Source organism: Enhydra lutris, unplaced genomic scaffold, assembly GCF_002288905.1.
Source record: "Enhydra lutris kenyoni isolate GAN:26980312 unplaced genomic scaffold, ASM228890v2 scaffoldscaffold3, whole genome shotgun sequence".
NCBI lineage: Eukaryota > Metazoa > Chordata > Mammalia > Carnivora > Mustelidae > Enhydra > Enhydra lutris.
This window is the reverse complement of record NW_019154087.1, coordinates 40427087-40445541: the sequence shown is the minus strand read 5'-3', so window position 1 is coordinate 40445541 and position 18455 is coordinate 40427087. Positions and strand designations below refer to the sequence as shown.

At 39.6% G+C, this 18455-nt stretch overlaps 1 protein-coding gene across 3 annotated transcripts in view; it reads left to right on the top strand.

The window, feature by feature from the left end:
• Positions 1-18455, top strand: part of LOC111153277 (HECT and RLD domain containing E3 ubiquitin protein ligase family member 6) — a 62389-nt gene that overhangs the window by 34923 nt on the left and 9011 nt on the right. For 2 of the 3 annotated variants that reach the window (XM_022512204.1, XM_022512221.1), the window contains exons 13-17: positions 3040-3194; positions 9823-9936; positions 10470-10577; positions 14592-14750; positions 18127-18270. In XM_022512204.1, coding sequence (XP_022367912.1) covers positions 3040-3194; positions 9823-9936; positions 10470-10577; positions 14592-14750; positions 18127-18270 — 680 coding nt within the window. The remainder of the gene's footprint in view (positions 1-3039; positions 3195-9822; positions 9937-10469; positions 10578-14591; positions 14751-18126; positions 18271-18455) is intronic. The other variant, XM_022512213.1, reaches the window with a different exon arrangement.

Below are 18455 nucleotides of genomic sequence, written 5' to 3'. Positions count from 1 at the left end.
CTCCTCATTGAGCAGGGAACCCAACACAATGAGGGGCTTAATCCCAGGACCCTGAGATCATGACCTGAGCCAAAAGCAGGTCACTTAACCAACTAAGCCACCCAGGCATCCAGAATTTTGATTTTCTCATTATGAATGAGATAGTGCTGGTTTACCTATATCTCAATTCCATTCTCTGGGAACTATCAGTTCTTCCCTCTTAACCGATTTTTCCATGTGTTGTTGTTAGTGTTTTTCTTTTTTATTTAGGAGCTCTTTTTAAAAAATTTTGTTATTTGACAGACAGAGATCACAAGTAGGCAGAGAGGCAGGCAGAGAAAAAGAGAGGGAGAAGCAGGCTCCCTGCTGAGCAGAGAGCCCTATGCAGGGCTCCATCCCAGGACCTTGGGATCATGACCTGAGCTGAAGGCAGAGGCTTAACCCACTGAGGCCCCCAGGTGCCCCTATTTAGGAGCTATTAAATGATTAAGGCAATTAATACTTAATCAATAATATGAATTACAAATCTTTTTTCTCTGGGTTATTGTAATTAATTTTTTACTTTGTGGTACTTTTGAATGCATAATTATTCTACAACATTTTTATGAAGGGGTGCATTGGTGGCTCCATTAGTTGAGGATCCAACTCTTGGTTTCGGCTTGGGTTGTGATCTCAGGGTAGTAAGATCAGAACACCTCCCCACCCCCACCCCTGCACTCAGTGCTCAGCAGGGAGTCGGCCTGGGATTCTTTCCCTCTTCCTCTGCCCATTCCCCTGCTCTCACTTGCTCTCTCTCTCTCAAATAAATAAATCTTAAAAAGAAAACAAAAAGGGCACCTGGGTGGCTCAGTGGGTTAAAGCCTCTGCCTTCAGCTTAGGTCATGATCCCAGGGTCCTGGAATCAAGCCCCGCATCGGGCTCTCTGCTCATCAGGGAGCCTGCTTCCTCCTCTCTCTCTGCCTGCCTCTCTGCCTACTTGTGATCTATGTCTGTCAAATGAATAAATGGAATCTTTAAAAAAAAAAATGGAAAAAAAAAAGAAAACAAAAAGCAAACAACAACAACAAAAATGTTTGTTACTTTAAAACATTTTTATGAAGTCTAGTATATGAACATTTTCTTTTATGGTTTCTGAGTTTAGATCATACTTCAGAAAGCCTACCTCACTCTGAAATTTAAAAAAAAAATCCCCAGGCACCTGGGTGGCTCAATCAGTTGAGCATCTGCCTTTGGGTCAGGTCATGATTCCAGGGTCCTAGATTGAGTCCCACATGGAGCTCCCTGCTCTGTGGGGAGCCTCCTTCTCCGCTTGCCCCTTCTTCCACTCATTCTCTCAATCTCTCTCTCTCACTCTCTCTCAAATAAATAAAATCTTTTAAAAAAGATTCCCATGGGGGCGCTTGGGTGGCTCAGTGGGTTAAAGCCTCTGCCTTCGGCTCAGGTCATGGTCCCAGGGTCCTGGGATCAAGCCCGGCATCAGGCTTTCTGCTTGGCAGGGAGCCTGCTTCCTCCTCTCTCTGCCTGCCTCTCTGCCTACTTGTGATCTCTGTCTGTCGAATAAATAAGTAAAAATCTTAAAAAAAAAAAAAAAGATTCCCATGCTCCTATTAGAATTTTTTTAGGTTTCATTTATTTAAGTAATCTCTATACTCAAAATGGGTCTTGAATTCATGACCCTGAAATCATGAGTCACACACTCCTCCAACTGAGCCAGCCAGGTGTCCCCCTTTTCTTTTTTGAAGTAGGCTCCATGCCCAACATGGGGCTTGAACTCATGACCCTGAGATCAAGAGTAACATGCTCTACTGAATGAGCCAGCCAGGCAGGTGGCCCTCTCCTCCTAGAATTCTTATTGTTTCATTTTTATGTTTAAATCTTTGATCCATATGGAGTTTATCTTGATTAAACTTTATTTTTTTCTGAGTCAGTTTTCAATTGTCACCACACATTTATTGAATGATGTGTTTCATTCCCACTAATGTGCAATGCCACTTTTATCATATGCTAAAATGTCATGCATATTTGAGTCTATTTATGGAATCTCTATAAATCTGCCTTTCATGCATCTGCATCATATTATTTTACTTGTATTAGCTATTTTAACATTTGATAGGTTCGTTTTCTAAGAATTATCCTTTAAAGATACAAAAATCCAAGTTGGAACCAAGTAATATTACCATATTGTTATTGAGTTCGTTTAAAAAAATATACCCATATATGCCAGGTATTCATAGTCTGAAAACATAGATACTATTTTTTTCAGATTGAAAGTGTTCTTTTTTTTTTTAAGATTTTATTTATTTATTTGACAGATAGAGATCACAAGTAGGCAGAGAGATAGGCAGAGAGAGGAGGAAGCAGGCTCCCTTGCTGAGCAGAAAGCCTGATTCGGGCTCAATCCCAGGACCCTGGGATCATAACCTGAGCCGAAGGCAGAAGCCTTAACCTGAGCCACCCAGGCGCCCCAAGATTGAAAGTGTCCTTGATGAAGGGTACCTTGGTGGTTCAGTCATGATCCCGGGGTCCTGGGATGGAGCCCTGCGTTGGGCTCCCTGCTCAGCTGGGTGCCTGCTTCTGCAGCTCCCTCTGTTGTTTCCCCTGCTTCTGCTCTCTGGCGCTCTCTCACTGTCTGTCAAATAAATAAATAAAATCTTTTTAAAAAAGGAAAAGAAAAGATAATGTCCTTGGTGACATGATATGCATATATGTGTGTGTTTGTGTGTGTTCTTATGTATGTTTTCAGACTTTTAGATACTCTATATGGAATTTTCAGTTTGAAAATCATGCAACCAGTCAAGTAGTCAGGTATTAACAGGAGCTATGAGCAAGTTTCTTCAGAATCCTAAATTCGAGTTTTAATTCCAGTGATACTAAATTCACATCTATGAGTAATAAATGTCCAGGATGATATCTTGATACAAGATACTTTATAGATTTTGTCATCAGAAATGGAAACTATTACCTATTTCATACATTAAAGAACCCAGTAGATACGGGGATTTTTTTTTTTTTTTTTTTTGGAGGCTGCATATTTATCGTGGCTAATTTTATACCCCTCAGAGCAGTGTTTGGCATCTTTGCAAGAATCTTCTTTCAACAAAATGGTCCAGATGCTTAAGACTGCAATTATCTCCCAGCTGTATCAGTGGACTGAAACCAGTCAGAGTTACTGCAGTCTTAAAGCTCTTCTAGGAATGCTGAAAGAAGTACATAAGGTAAGGGTTCCTATGAGGGAATGTATATACCATTTTACTCGAAATCCCTCTGGTCTTGGCCAACTGGAGTCCTCTTTTGTTTTGTTTCTAAATCAGAAAGAAAATGTTTTATTCTGTCCTTAGTAATTCAGAATTTTGCTTGTTTTGCTGACTGGCTAGACCCTAGCCATAGACTACATATTTTATATATGTAACATATTTTATCTAATGTATATTAGATGCACAAATACTCAAAAAATGAGAATGACTCAGCATTTTCAGTAGAGTACCCAACATAATCTAGAAGTAATTTAAACTTAGGGTACTAATAAACCTAAGGATTGTTGAGGGAGAAGGGGGAGCCAGAGCATTTTAAATAAAAGAGCAGAATTAAATTAGTATTGTTCAATTAAAAATAATTAGCTAATGGGGTGGTAATCCTTATATCAGATCAATTAGATTTTAAGCCAAAGACTATAACAAGAGATGAGGAAGGACACTATATCATACTCAAAGGGTCTGTCCAACAAGAAGATCTAACAATTTTAAATATCTATGCCCCTAACATGGGAGCAGCCAACTATATAAACCAATTAATAACAAAATCAAAGAAATACATCAACAATAATACAATAATAGTAGGGGACTTTAACACTCCCCTCACTGAAATGGACCGATCATCCAAGCAAAAGATCAACAAGGAAATAAAGGCCTTAAATGACACACTGGACCAGATGAACATCACAGATATATTCAGAACATTCCATCCCAAAGCAACAGAATACACATTCTTCTCTAGTGCACGTGGAACATTCTCCAGAATAGAGCCCATCCTGGGTCATAAATCAGGTCTCAACCGGTATCAAAAGATTGGGATCATTCCCTGCATATTTTCAGACCACAATGCTCTGAAGCTAGAACTCAATCACAAGAGGAACTTTGGAAAGAACTCAAATACATGGAGACTAAACAGCATCCTTCTAAAGAATGAATGGGTCAACCAAGAAATTAAAGAAGAATTGAAAAAATTCATGGAAACAAATGATAGTGAAAACACAACAATTCAAAATCTGTGGGACACAGCAAAGGCAGTCCTGAGAGGAAAATATATAGCGATACAAGCCTTTCTCAAGAAACAAGAAAGTTCTCAAATACACAACCTAACTCTACACCTAAAGGAGCTGGAGAAAGAACAACAAAGAAAGCCTAAACCCAGCAGGAGAAGAGAAATAATAAAGATCAGAGCAGAAATCAATGAAATAGAAACCAAAAAACAATAGAACAAATCAACAAAACTAGGAGCTGGTTCTTTGAAAGAATTAATAAGATTGATAAATCCCTGGCCAGACTTCTCAAAAAGAAAAGAGAAAGGACCCAAATAAATAAAATCATGAATAAAAGAGGAGAGATCACAACCAACACCAAGGAAATGCAAACAATTATAAGAACATACTATGAGCAACTCTACACCGACAAATTTGACAATCTGGAAGAAATGGATGCATTCCTAGAGACATATAAACTACCACAACTGAACCAGGAAGAAATAGAAAACCCGAACAGACCCATAACCAATAAGGAGTTTGAAACAGTCATCAAAAATCTCCAAACAAACAAAAGCCCAGGGGGGCTTCCCGGGGGGAATTCTACCAAACATTTAAAGAAGAATTAATTCCTATTCTCCTGAAACTGTTCCAAAAATAGAAATGGGGGGCGCCTGGGTGGCTCAGTGGGTTAAGCCGCTGCCTTCGGCTCAGGTCATGATCTCAGAGTCCTGGGATCGAGCCCCGCATCGGGCTCTCTGCTTGGCGGGGAGCCTGCTTCCTCCTCTCTCTCTGCCTGCCTCTCTCCCTACTTGTGATCTCTCTGTCAAATAAATAAATAAAATCTTTAAAAAAAAAAAAATAGAAATGGAAGAAAAACTTCCAAACTCATTTTATGAGGCCAGCATCACCTTGATCCCAAAACCAGACAAGGATGCCATCAAAAAAGAGAATTACAGACCAATATCCTTGATGAACACAGATGCAAAAATTCTCACCAAAATACTAGCCAATAGGATCCAAAGTACATTAAAAGGATTATTTACCACGACCAAGGGGGATTTATTCCAGGGCTGCAAGGTTGGTTCAACATCTGCAAATCAGTCAATGTGATACAATACATTAATAAAAGAAAGAACAAGAACCATATGATACTCTCCATAGATGCTGAAAAAGCATTTGACAAAGTACAGCATCCCTTCCTGATCAAAACTCTTCAAAGTGTAGGGATAGAGGGCACATACCTCAATATTATCAAAGCCATCTATGAAAAACCCACCGCAAATATCATTCTCAATGGAGAAAAGCTGAAAGCTTTTCCGCTAAGGTCAGGAACACTGCAGGGATGTCCATTATCACCATTGCTATTCAACATAGTACTGGAAGTCTTAGCCTCAGCAATCAGACAACAAAAATAAATTAAAGGCAACCAAATTGGCAAAGAAGAAGTCAAACTATCACTCTTTGCAGATGATATGATACTTTATGTGGAAAACCCAAAAGACTCCACTCCAAAACTGCTAGAACTCATACAGGAATTCAGTAAAGTGTCAGGATATAAAATCAATACACAGAAATCAGTTGCATTTCTCTACACCAACAACAAGACAGAAGAAAGAGAAATTAAGGAGTCAGTCCCATTTATAATTGCACCCCAAACCATAAGATACCTAGGAATAAACCTAACCAAAAAGGCAAAGAATCTATACTCAGAAAACTATAAAGTACTCATGAAAGAAATTGAGGAAGACACAAAGAAATGGAAAAATGTTCCAAGCTCATGGATTGGAAAAACAAATATTGTGAAAATTACTATGCTACCTAAAGCAATCTACACATTTAATGCAATCCCTATCAAAATCCCATCCATTTTTTTCAAAGAAATGGAACAAATAAAATTTATATGGAACCAGAAAAGACCTCGAATAGCCAAAGGAATATTGAAAAAGAAAGCCAAAGTTGGTGACATCACAATTCCGAACTTCAAGCTCTATTACAAAGATGTCATCATCAAGACAGTATGGTACTGGCACAAAAACAGACACATAGATCAATGGAATAGAATAGAGAGCCCAGAAATACACCCTCAAATCTATGGTCAACTAATCTTTGACAAAGCAGGAAAGAATGTCCAATGGAAAAAAGACAGCGTCTTCAACAAATGGTGTTGGGAAAATTGGACAGCCACATGCAGAAAAATGAAACTGGACTATTTCCTTACACCACACATGAAAATAGACTCAAAATGGTTGAAGGACCTCAATGTGAGAAAGGAATCCATCAAAATCCTTGAGGAGAACACAGGCAGCAACCTCTTTGACCTCAACTGCAGCAACTTCTTCCTAGGAACATCACCAAAGACAACAGAAGCAAGGGCAAAAATGAACTATTGGGACTTCATCAAGATCAAAAGCTTTTGCACAGCAAAGGAAACAGTTAACAAAACCAAAAGACAACTGACAGAATGGGAGAAGATATTTGCAAATGATATATCAGATAAAGGTCTAGTATCCAAAATCTATAAAGAGCTTATCAAACTCAACACCCAAAGAACAAATAATCCAATCAAGAAATGGGCAGAGGACATGAACAGATATTTCTGCAAAGAAGACATCCAGATGGCCAACAGACACATGAAAAAGTGTTCCACATCACTCGGTATCAGGGAAATACAAATCAAAACCACAATGAGATACCACCTCACACCAGTCAGAATGGCTAAAATTAACAAGTCAGGAAATGACAGATGCTGGCGAGGATGCAGAGATATGGGAACCCTCCTACACTGTTGGTGGGAATGCAAGCTGGTGCAACCACTCTGGAAAACAGCATGAAGGTTCCTCAAAAAGTTGAAAATAGAGCTACCCTATGACCCAGCAGTTACACTACTGGGTATTTACCTTAAGATACAAATGTAGTGATCTGAAGGGGCACGTGCACCCGAATGTTTATAGCAGCAATGTCCACAATAGCCAAACTATGGAAAGAACCTAGATGTCCATCAACAGATGAATGGATAAAGAAGATGTGGTATATATATACACAATGGAATACTATGCAGCCATCAAAAGAAATGAAACCTTGCCATTTGCGACGGCGTGGATGGAACTAGAGGGTATTATGCTTAGCGAAATAAGTCAATCGGAGAAAGACAATTATCATATGATCTCCCTGATATGAGGAAGTGGAGATGCAATGTGGGGGGGTTTGGGGGTTAGGAAAAGAATAAATGAAACAAGATGGGATCGGGAGGGAGACAAACCAAAAAAATCTCTTAATCTCACAAAACAAACTGAGGGTTGCTGGTGGTGGGGGGGAGGGAGAGGATGGTGGGGTTATGGACATTAGGGAGGATATGTGCTATGGTGAGAGCTGTGAAGTGTGTAGACCTGGCGATTTACAGACCTGTATCCCTGGGGATAATAATACATTATATGTTTATAAAAAAATTAAAAAATAAAAAATAAAAAATAATTAGCTAAGATAAGATGATTTTATAAATATAAATTGCCAAATACAATCAAAATCAATTTCTCCACACAGTATCAATCCCAATAGGAGAAAATACTATGTACAAAATTAGTGCTGAAGTGTTAATGCACTGATTATTTCTAAAGTAGTATATTTCCTTTTACCTAGCTTTATTGAGATATAATTATATAACATTGTGTGAGTTTAAGGTGTGCAGCATATTGCTTTGATACACTTATACTTATTTGGTATACTGATTCATTTTATAACTGGAAGTTTGTACCCTTTGACCAATATTCCCCGATTTCCCCCATCCCCTTGCCCCTGACAGCCACCATTTTACTTTGTGTTTCTGAGTTTGGCTCATACATATGTATTTTTCTTTCTCTAACTTATTTCACTTAAAATAATGTCTTGCAAGTCCACTCCACCCATGTTGTCATAAAGGCAGGATTTCCTTCTGTGTCATGGCCAGATAATATTTAGGGTATATATACATCTTCTTTATCCATTCATCCATCCAGGATGCTTGTTTCCGTGTCTTGGCTTTTGTAAAAAATGCTGCATTGAACATGGGGGGTACATGTATCTCTTTGAGACACTGATTTCATATCCTTTGAAATGAATATATTTATTCAGATGAATGTTTTTTTAATATACCCAGAAGTGGGATTGCTGGATCATATGGTGGTTCTATTTTTAATTTCTTGAGGAACCTCCATACTGTTTTCCACAGGGGTGGCACCAATTAACAGCCCTACCTGCAATGTTCAAGGGTTCCCTTTTCTCTGTATCCTTGCCAACACTTATCTCTTATCTTTCTTGTCTTTCTGATGACAGCCATTCTCATTGTGTAGCTTTGGGTTGCATTTCTCTGATGATTAGGGATGTTGAGCATCTTTTCCTATACCTGTCGGAGATCTGTAGGTCTTCTTTGGAAAAACAGCTATTCAGTTTCTCTGCTCATTTTTAAATCAGAGGTTTTTGTTTTGTTTGCTCAGTGGCATGTGTTCTGTATATATTTTAGATATTAATTCCTTCTCAAGTATGTAATTTGCAAATATTTTCCCCCATTTCATAGGTTGTGTTATTTTTTATTTTTTTTAAAGATTTTATTTATTTATTTGACAGACAGAGATCACAAGTAGGCAGAGAGGCAGGCAGAGAGAGAGGGGGAAGCAGGCTCTCTGCTGAGCAGAGAGCCCGATGTAGGGCTCGATCCCAGGACCCTGGGATCATGACCTGAGCCGAAGGCAGAGGCTTAACCCACTGAGCCACCCAGGTGCCCCCATAGGTTGCGTTTTCATTTTACTTTCTTAATTTATATTCTTAGATTCTATTTTCCTGCCTTGTATCTTTTGGATTAGTTTGATTTGATAGAGGCTTATTTAGATCATTGATTTTCCAGAATTGCTTCTTTTGGGAAACCTTCTTGAACCCCTCAAGTCCTTCTCCAATCAGAAAGTGTATCCTCCATGCCTGATTACTTATTTTTACCTATTAGGCCCTGGGTCATGGGTTGGTAATCTACACCTATGGGCAGCCTCATGTTTTTGTTATTAAAGTTTTATTGGAACACATCCACACTCACTTGTTTACATATTCTCTAAGGCTGTTTTCTGCTTCAGAGCGTCAGGGTTGAATAGTTGCACCAGAGCCTGTATGGTCCCAAGCACAAATATTTACTGTTTGGATTTAAGAAGGAGTTTGCTGACTACTATACTAGACAGTAACCTGTGTGTCAGCAAGGAGAATTTTTAGTTTATGTTTTGTTCCACACCTGGCAAATAGTATGTGCTAAAATAATATTCATTAATTAATGGAGAAAAGACTAATTTTGTCAAAAGTACTTGGATTTTATTCCCAAGATCTCAAAATTGTTTCCAGTATATCTGTGCCCCAAGAACTGGTTTACTAATCTCCATTGTCAACATCTGTTATCTTTTACAGTATTTATGAAAATTGGATAAGTTATAGATCAAAAATTGGAAGTTTTATAGAATTCTATTTTATCAATGTCAAATGCATTGGGTTTATAGAGCTCTATTCTAATTATCTATATAATAACCATATATATAATAGATTAAATAATATATTAATAGAAAATAAAATTCACAAGTCATGTTTTCTCTAAGGTAAACACAGCTAACTGTCGACTACCAGAAAATACTTTCATCATAGATGAATTCCCCAGTAGGATGATCTTTCATGAAACTGAAAGAAGACTGTTCTTTAGGGATAACAACCTGGTAAGACTAAAATTTTTATTTCTGAAAATTTTCATACTTTATAGGAGGACACATTAGTAGCTGGGTATCTTGTTGATAAATCAAGATTTGAACATTTCTTCATTGCAATGCTGAATTGCTAAATTAGATGATCACTGAAAACCTAAACATCTTTAACTCACAAAACAGATGCATTTTCTTAGAAAGTTCTCTAGCTACTTTGAATTTTTAAAAATAGATTGCAAAAAGAATAGAGGGAAACAATTTAAAATGATGAGGTGGGGCTCCTGGGTGGCTCAGTGGGTTGAGCCTCTTCCTTCCGCTCAGGTCATGATCTCAGGGTTCTGGGATTGAGGTTCTGGGATCGAGCCCTGCATCGGGCTCTCTGCTCAGCAGGTAGCCCGCTTCTCTCTCTGCCTGCCTCTGCCTACTTGTGATCTCTGTCTGTTAAATAAATAAACAAAATCTTAAAAAAAAAAAACAAACGATGAGGTAAAGGAATGAAATTTTTTCCCTTTGAATTATTAAAACTATTATCTCTTGTTATTTTTTAGATACCTGAAGAAAACCTCAGTCCCATTATTTTCAGTGATTTTCCATTTATTTTTAATTTGCCATCCAAGATTCAATTATTACAAGCTGAGTCCCATTTGAGAATGCGGGTATGTATGCTTTACTTTTTTTTAATTATGCAAAATTACAAACATGTACAAAATAGAGATAATGGTGTAATGAGCCTCATCACAAAGTTCCAGTCATCATCAACATTTTGCCCATCAACAATTTACCCATGGATCACCTTTGTTGGTTTTGTGGTTGTTACTATTTCAGCTGAAGTATTTTAAAGCAAATCCCAGACCCGATTTCCTTTCACCTTTCCATACTTCAGTGCATTGTTTCCGGTTGTTTCACTCTCATTCATGCCGAGATTTGTCAGTGGGTTCAGGTGGAGACCACATGATTCTTCTCTTGTAATGCTTCCCGTCAACGCTTTGTTTAATAATTCTCTCTGTTGTTTTGGTTGAGGTTTGCAAAACAGCATTATTTCTAATCATATCATTCCTTCCAAAGTTATTAATTGAATTCTGTAAAGAACTTTTCCTCATCAACCTGGGCCATTTGGCTACATTCATATAGGAAAGTAGAATGATGCTTAAGCCTTTTTCTTTAATTATTAAATGTTGCCAAATCACTGTACAGAGAGGTTATACTAATTTATGTTATTACCAGTAACATACACACTATAATCGATGCAGAGTGTTATCAAGCTTTGTGCTCTTTTTCAACTGAACAGGTTAATCATGATTATTTTGGCTAATTTTAATTGGTTTTCTCATTATTATATAATGTCTGAGTCCTCACTTTAGATAATATCCATTGTTTTCCTTCTGTGAGCAAATACTGAAATGATCTAGTAACTGCTCTCTCTCTCTCCCTTTCCTCTCCTTCTCTATCAATTTTTTTTAAGATTTTATTTATTTATTTATTTGACAGATAACAAGTAGGCAGAGAGAGAGAGAGAGTGGGAGGAAGCAGTTTCCCTGCTGAGCAGAGAGCCCGATGTAGGGCTCGATCCCAGGACCCTGGGATCATGACCTGAGCCGAAGGCAGAGGCTTTAACCCACTGAGCCACCCAGGCGTCCCATCCTCTATCCAGTTTTAGTTACTATTGTGATCTTAGTGTTTGGATTTCATATCTGCTTAAGAGCTTGGAGCTTGATATGTAGCTCCGTCTGATATTTTTAAATTCCCAAATAACGGCTATGAGTCAATCAGTGAGTTTATTCTGTTTCCCATTTACTCTCTTCCTTCTGCTTCTTTTCGAGTCATCGAGTTATTCCCACAGAACATTTACATGCTATTTCATTTCTCTTAACCACCATTAGCGTTCATTCTCAGTTAAGTATTTGAGTGCTTACCCCACTCCCAGACATTATGCTAAAGATTTTCCAAACATGTTTTGATTGCTGAGGTCTGTCTAGGTTATTCCTCAGAAAAGGTTCCAATTTATACTTTAAAAACTCACGGGAATCAGGGGCACCTGAGTGGCTCAGTTGGTTAATCGACTACCTTCGGCTCAGGTCATGATCTTGGAGTCCTGGGATCGAGTCCCACATCAGGCTCCCTGCTCTGTGGGGAGTCTGCTTCTCCCGCTGACCTTTCTCTCATACTCTCTCTCTCTCTCTCAAGTAAATAAATAAAATCTTAAAAAAAAAAAAAAAAACCAAACTCACGGGAATCAGAAGTCCTACCTATTCCTTTTATTAATAATTTAAAGGATACAGGCCATCTACGTGAAACATGGAGAAGTCTGGGACATCATATGCAGAAAGGAGCCACTTCAATTATAAAACATTTCCTTGATACTCTTTTTTTTTTAAGATTTTATTTATTTATTTGACAGAGAGAGATCACAAGTAGGCAGAGAGGCAGGCAGGGAGAGAGGGGGAAGCAGGCTCCCCGCCGAGCAGAGAGCCCGATGCGGGGCTTGATCCCAGGACCCTGAGATCATGACCTGAGCCGAAGGCAGCGGCTTAACCCACTGAGCCACCCAGGCGCCCCTCCTTGATACTCTTAATTATGCAACTTATGTGACATTTCCCAATGACCCATGCCCCATAAATCCATAAATTCCAGCTTTATTTATGTTAAACAACTGAGGTGGGCAAGGTACATCCTGCTAAAAGCATTCCATAGGTAAAGACTCTCCCTCTTGTTACTATTATTAGTGTCTGTCATCGGCATGTTCACAAGATTTCTTTTGTTTCCCAGCCACCTCTTTTTATATTTTCCTAACATCCCTGGTAATGGGAGAAATTATGTTTCCTTTAAACTGGTCCCTCCCTTGCGGTATTTTCTTCTACGGCAGTATTCAGTGTAGCAGGTCTACTGGTAGTGAGGGGTTCGTGAGGGCTGTGTGTATAGAGGAACCAGGCAGCTTGGATATGATGAAGGATCGGGAAAGGTCTGAGTATAAGAAAACTCTCAGTTGTAGTTGTCATGGGTGAAAGTAGAAAGGAGACTCCACAATCCTGACCTCCAAAGGAGAGAGGATGGGCATATTCAAAACTGTGAACTCCAAACTATATTATCAATTCACATGCATAAATGTGGAAAGAGGAAACCAATACATGGGGAATTGGGATAGAGCATCTGGAAAATAAGATAAAATGCAGGTTTCCTGCCTAATTCTCAGTTAGGTGAAAGAAAGTTGGGGCTACAGCAGGCCACATATGCCTCTCCCTGCTATATAGTGAGTGGAGGATGTTGCTGGCCACTCCCTGTCACTCAGAGCCACGGGTCGTGGTGCTCAGCATTCAGTATTGCTGAAGTGTCCCAGAGCCGCAGACTCCTGGGCCACCAGAAGAGATGACCCGTAATCAGGAAGGACCAGAAATGCCACCTGTTTCATCTCCCTACAAACCTGGAACTTTTTTATAATGAACATATTCGGGAAAAACCAGAAGAATCTAGTGGAACCATGTACAATTTCTCAAGATATAGTAGTGGCAGAGATCTGGGACAGGCTTTCCTAAGCCCAGAGTCACACAGATGCTTCTCTGAGATGCTTGTAAGAATGCTGCTGTGGGTAACCACACCCAGCCTGGAAACCTGGAATAGGATAGCTATTATCCACCTGTCTTGTTGTCGCTGTTCACAGGACAGGTCCCAGAGACAGCTACAATGGTTTACGAGTCCTAATACTCCTTTTTGTCCTTAGGTTATAGCAGAAGCCCTAGAGAAGTGTTAAAGCTCAAAGCAAGGCTAGTAAGTCCAATACTAGATTTCTAATCCGAGGGGTTCAGCAGAAATAAGATATTTGACTAGAGTATAAGGAAATGTTGAAAATTCAGAAAAGCTAAATGGAAGTACTATGGAGAGTGACTGAGAGCAGGCAAAAAGTGAGGCCACTGGTGGCACATTTTTAGAGGGCTCCCCTATGAATCAGGGAGGTGGATCACAGTTATTTGAACCAGAGTGGATCTTCTCTGAGCAAGTCTTTCCTCTGATCTTTTTCCTACTTTAACATCATCCTTGAGCTCCTATGCTACCCTTATATTCTTGGGGATTATGGTGCTAAAACTCTGCTTCTTCAAACATGGTGGATGAATGTTTCAGCGTATCGAATACCGCTATTGCCTTTAAGGATCACGTTTAGGGGCGCCTGGGTGGCTCAGTGGGTTAGGCCGCTGCCTTCGGCTCAGGTCATGATCTCAGAGTCCTGGGATCGAGCCCCGCGTCGGGCTCTCTGCTCAGCGGGGAGCCTGCTTCCTCCTCTCTCACTGCCTGCCTCTCTGCCTGCTTGTGATCTCTCTGTCAAATAAATAAATAAAATCTTTAAAAAAAAAAAAAAAAAGGATCACGTTTACTATGAATGAGATCGCTTGTAATTACTTAGCTGTACTTCCATGGTGACTAATCCCGTGAATATAATTCCTAGATGCCATGGTTTCACAGATCCTGGGATCTCCTTATCTTCCATAGTATAGTGTAGATATGATGGCCTTTTTTCCTAAATAATTACAATCTGAGTATATAGCAATGTGTATAGCAATAGTAGGCATGAGTAGATGCCATGAAGACCACATTTATTTGAAATAGTAAACACTTCATAGTGTTCTGTGAGATTCCTAAAATATTTCTTTCTTTCCTTTTTTTTTTTTTTTTTTTTTAAGGACTTAAAACAGAGAGAATACCTGGATCGGGGGCAAGGAATTCTTCAGTCCAATGAATTCCTTCCATTTATAGTTAAAGTCAGACGAAGTCACCTAGTTGAAGATGCTCTGTGTCAGTTAAGCCAAGTAGAAGACACCAACCTCTGTGAAGGATTAGTGGTAAAGTAAAAGTCTCTTTGGACATTTTTACTAATGTGAAGGGGAAACATTTGTAGAATGCAAAGGAAAGAGCCTGCTTTTGCACCTATAGTTATCAGCTGTAGGTTTCCAGAATTCTGGGGTGCCAGGCTGGCTCAGTTGGTAGAGTATGTGACTCTTGATCTTGAGGTTGAGAGACCAAGCCTCACATTGGGCAAAGAGATTACTTAATAAGTAAAAAATAATAATTCCTTGCTTACCCTTTGGAGAAAAGCTATGGGATGTTTAATTGAATGTTGGGATTCTGTGTAAACTATTAATTGCCTATAGCTACAAAACTGCTGCATAATGAACCATCCTAAAGTTTAATGACTTAAAAAGACAATAATTTATTATAGAGATCTGAAATTTAGCTAAGGATCTCCTAATTTAGGTTGAATTCACTTGGGTCGATTTGTAGATTTTTGTCTGCACTTATTCACGTGTTTGGGAGTTAGGCAGGAACCTGCTGATCTAGGCTAGATTAAGCTTGGCTGGGGCAATGTCGCAGTTTCCTGTGCTTTTCATCTTCCTGGGACCAGCATGCATGTTCTTCTCACTTCTGTGCCAAAGGTATAAGATAGCAAATCCAATCACACAACTAACATGGTTTAGTCAAAGCAAGTTACGTGGCTGAACCCAAGTCAAGGGCTGATGAAATATATTCAGCCTCTTTGGAGGAAGGAATTGCAAAGTCACACACCACAGACATGGATCAGGGAGGGTAAAACATATTGATGCAATTAACAAGCAGCAGGTAGAAGAGATACTTTTCCTAGTTTTGGCTCTTGTTTTGGTCATAGAGTATCCAGTATATTGGTTCTAATTCTAGTCATCTTTCACTTTGTCCTTTGTGGGTACCTGTAGGGTGTGTATTGTGTTTATCTCAGATCATCTGCCCTATTGAGGCCATAGAATAATGAGTAACTCTTTAGGTAAAAGCTGGACTCTGTCCAGTGGGAGTGATTTTCCTGGTATCAGCCATAAGAAGGAGACTTAGGTTCTCAGAGAAGAAACCAGAACCTAGAGGTTGGGCTCAGCCAAGAGAGGGATATTTCCCAACCTGGGACTGAATGGCAAACAAACTATTTTATAAGCCAGACTATGTAGTTGTATATTTCATTATGTATCCATTTTCTTTTAAATTTTCATTATGAGGAAATCAATCGAGAATTACTCCATCCACAAGAGATATCAGAGAGGTAGGAAGGTGAACTTCAAGGTAGATCCAATAAACATGTAGACTCTTGAACAAGGCAAGGTTGTCAAAGCCAGTTATGTGTGGGTCCTGACCACAGTGAAGGCAGACTTGCTGGTTTAAGTGAGGAGAAATTGGAAAAGTGGAAGTAAGCTTCATTTGTTATTGGGATATCCAGGTAGAACGTAAGGTGGGCACTTGGAGATGAGATGGTAGTGTATGGCCAGGGAGTCAGGTGAGGGGTGGCAGAGATATAATCTTAAGGCAGAGAAAGGAGAAAGGGAATGCCTAGTGGGGCTTAGTGATGCTTATATTACCAAAAAAAAAAAAAAAAAAAAAAAAAAAAAGCTGATTAAGTGTCCAGCTCTTCATTTTGGCTCAGGTTGTGATCTCAGGGTTATGGGAATGAGCTGTGCTTCAGGCTCCACACTCAGCGGGGAGTCTGCTTCAGACTCTTTCTCCCTCTCCCTCTCCCTCTGCCCCTCCCTCCCTGTGAGAGTACACGCTCTCCCTCTGTCAAAAATAATAAATATTAAATAATTAAATAAATAATAAAGAAAAATAAAATCTTTAAAAACAAACAAATAAGATACAAAGAAATTGGCCAGGAAAGGAAGCAGAAAAGTAGTTAGAGTGGTAACAGGAAAACTGGGACAATATTGGCCATAAAGGTAGATTTTAGAGAAGGACATTTCCTACAGCATAACTTTTTTTTTTTTAAGATTTTATTTATTTATTTGACAGAGATCACATGTAGGCAGAGAGGCAAGCAGAAAGAGAGAGGAAGGGAAGCAGGCTCCCCGCCGAGCAGAGAGCCCGATGCGGGGCTTGATCCCAGGACCCTGGGATCACGACCCGAGCTAAAGGCAGAGGCTTCAATCCACTGAGCCACCCAGGCGCCCCTACAGCATAACTTTTAACAAAGCTAGAACAGTTTTGGCTTCTCAGACTTCATACTTGGGTAGGTTAAGCTGCCATACATGTTCAGTGTGAATAGTGTTAAGTTGAAAATATTATAAGAAGATGAATTTTTTCAAAAATATTTAAGGGGCACCTGAGTGGCTCAGTGGATTAAAGCCTCTGCTTTTGGCTCAGGTCATGATCCCAGGGTCCTGGGATCGAGCCCCGCATCAGGCTCTCTGCTCTGCGGGGAGGGAGCCTGCTTCCTCCTCTCCCTCTGCCTGCCTCTCTGCCTACTTGTGATCTCTGTCTGTCAAATAAATAAATGAAATCTTTTAAAAATATATTTAAAAAAATAAATAAGGGGCTCCTGTCTGGCTCAGCCAGTTGGTGGAGCATGCAACTCTTGATCTCAGGGTTGTGAGTTTGAGCCCCATGTTGGGTGTACAGATTCCTTAAAACTAAAATCTTTAAAAAAAAGTAAAATAAAATTAAAAAGGAAATAATAGTAGAACTGAAGAAAGAAAAATAAAAGGATAGTTCACACGTGAGAGCTATGGGCCATCTGGTCTGATGGTTCCTTCAAAGGTGCTAAAGCCAGGGGGACTGAGAGGGTAATTTGTCAGAAGTTCTAATGAGGGAAGAGGCAGGAGAAAAAGCTATTGACTGGAGCCAGAGTTGTAAAATCTGAATGAGGAGATGAAGATAGACCGTAAGACGGAAGAACCAGGGACCTGAAGTACATCCAAACGTGGTTCGAGACTCTGGTCAAAATAATCGGTGAATGCTTAGTCTTGCTAGAATCTCTCTTTACTTGGTTCATGTGGTGGTGTAGAGGACGCACACACACACTAATCTGACTGTGACTAGGTTCACGGCATCTGCTGCTAGCAGGAAATTGAGGGAGAACAGATTGTGGTGAGGTGTGGGATTGAAGGGATATGGGATTCCAGGAATTTTTTTTTTTTTTTAGATTTTATTTATTTATTTGACAGAGAGAAAGATCACAAGTAGGCAGAGAGGCAGGCAGAGAGAGAGGGGGAAGCAGGCTCCCCGCTGTGCAGAGAGCCCAATACGGGGCTCGATCCCAGGACCCTGAGATCATGACCTGAGCCGAAAGCAGGGGCTTAACCCACTGAGCCACCCAGGCGCCCCGGGATTCCAGGAATTCTGATGATGGCAGGAGGTTTGAAACTTTTCCACGAAGATCAAGGCATCCTATTTTAAATCTGAGCCTGTGAATGTGTTCTCTTTCCTCAGATTGAATTTACTAAAGAAATACGTTCTTCGGGGTACGGGGTAATAGCCGAGTTCTTCTACTATATATTTGAAGAGATGACCAAGACAGAATATGGAATGTTCATATATCCTGAAGAAGGTTCTTACATGTGGTTTCCTGTCAGCGTAAGTCTTTTATTTTCTTACAGTTTTCCAGGACAGAAAAAGTATACCATATACTGCAACACGAAAACCATAATAATAATAATGTAAATTACTTAGGGGCTATTAGAAAAGCAGAATCTCAGGTCCCACCCCAGATCAGAGCATGTATTCTATAAGATCCCCAGGTGCTTCTATGCATGTTAAAT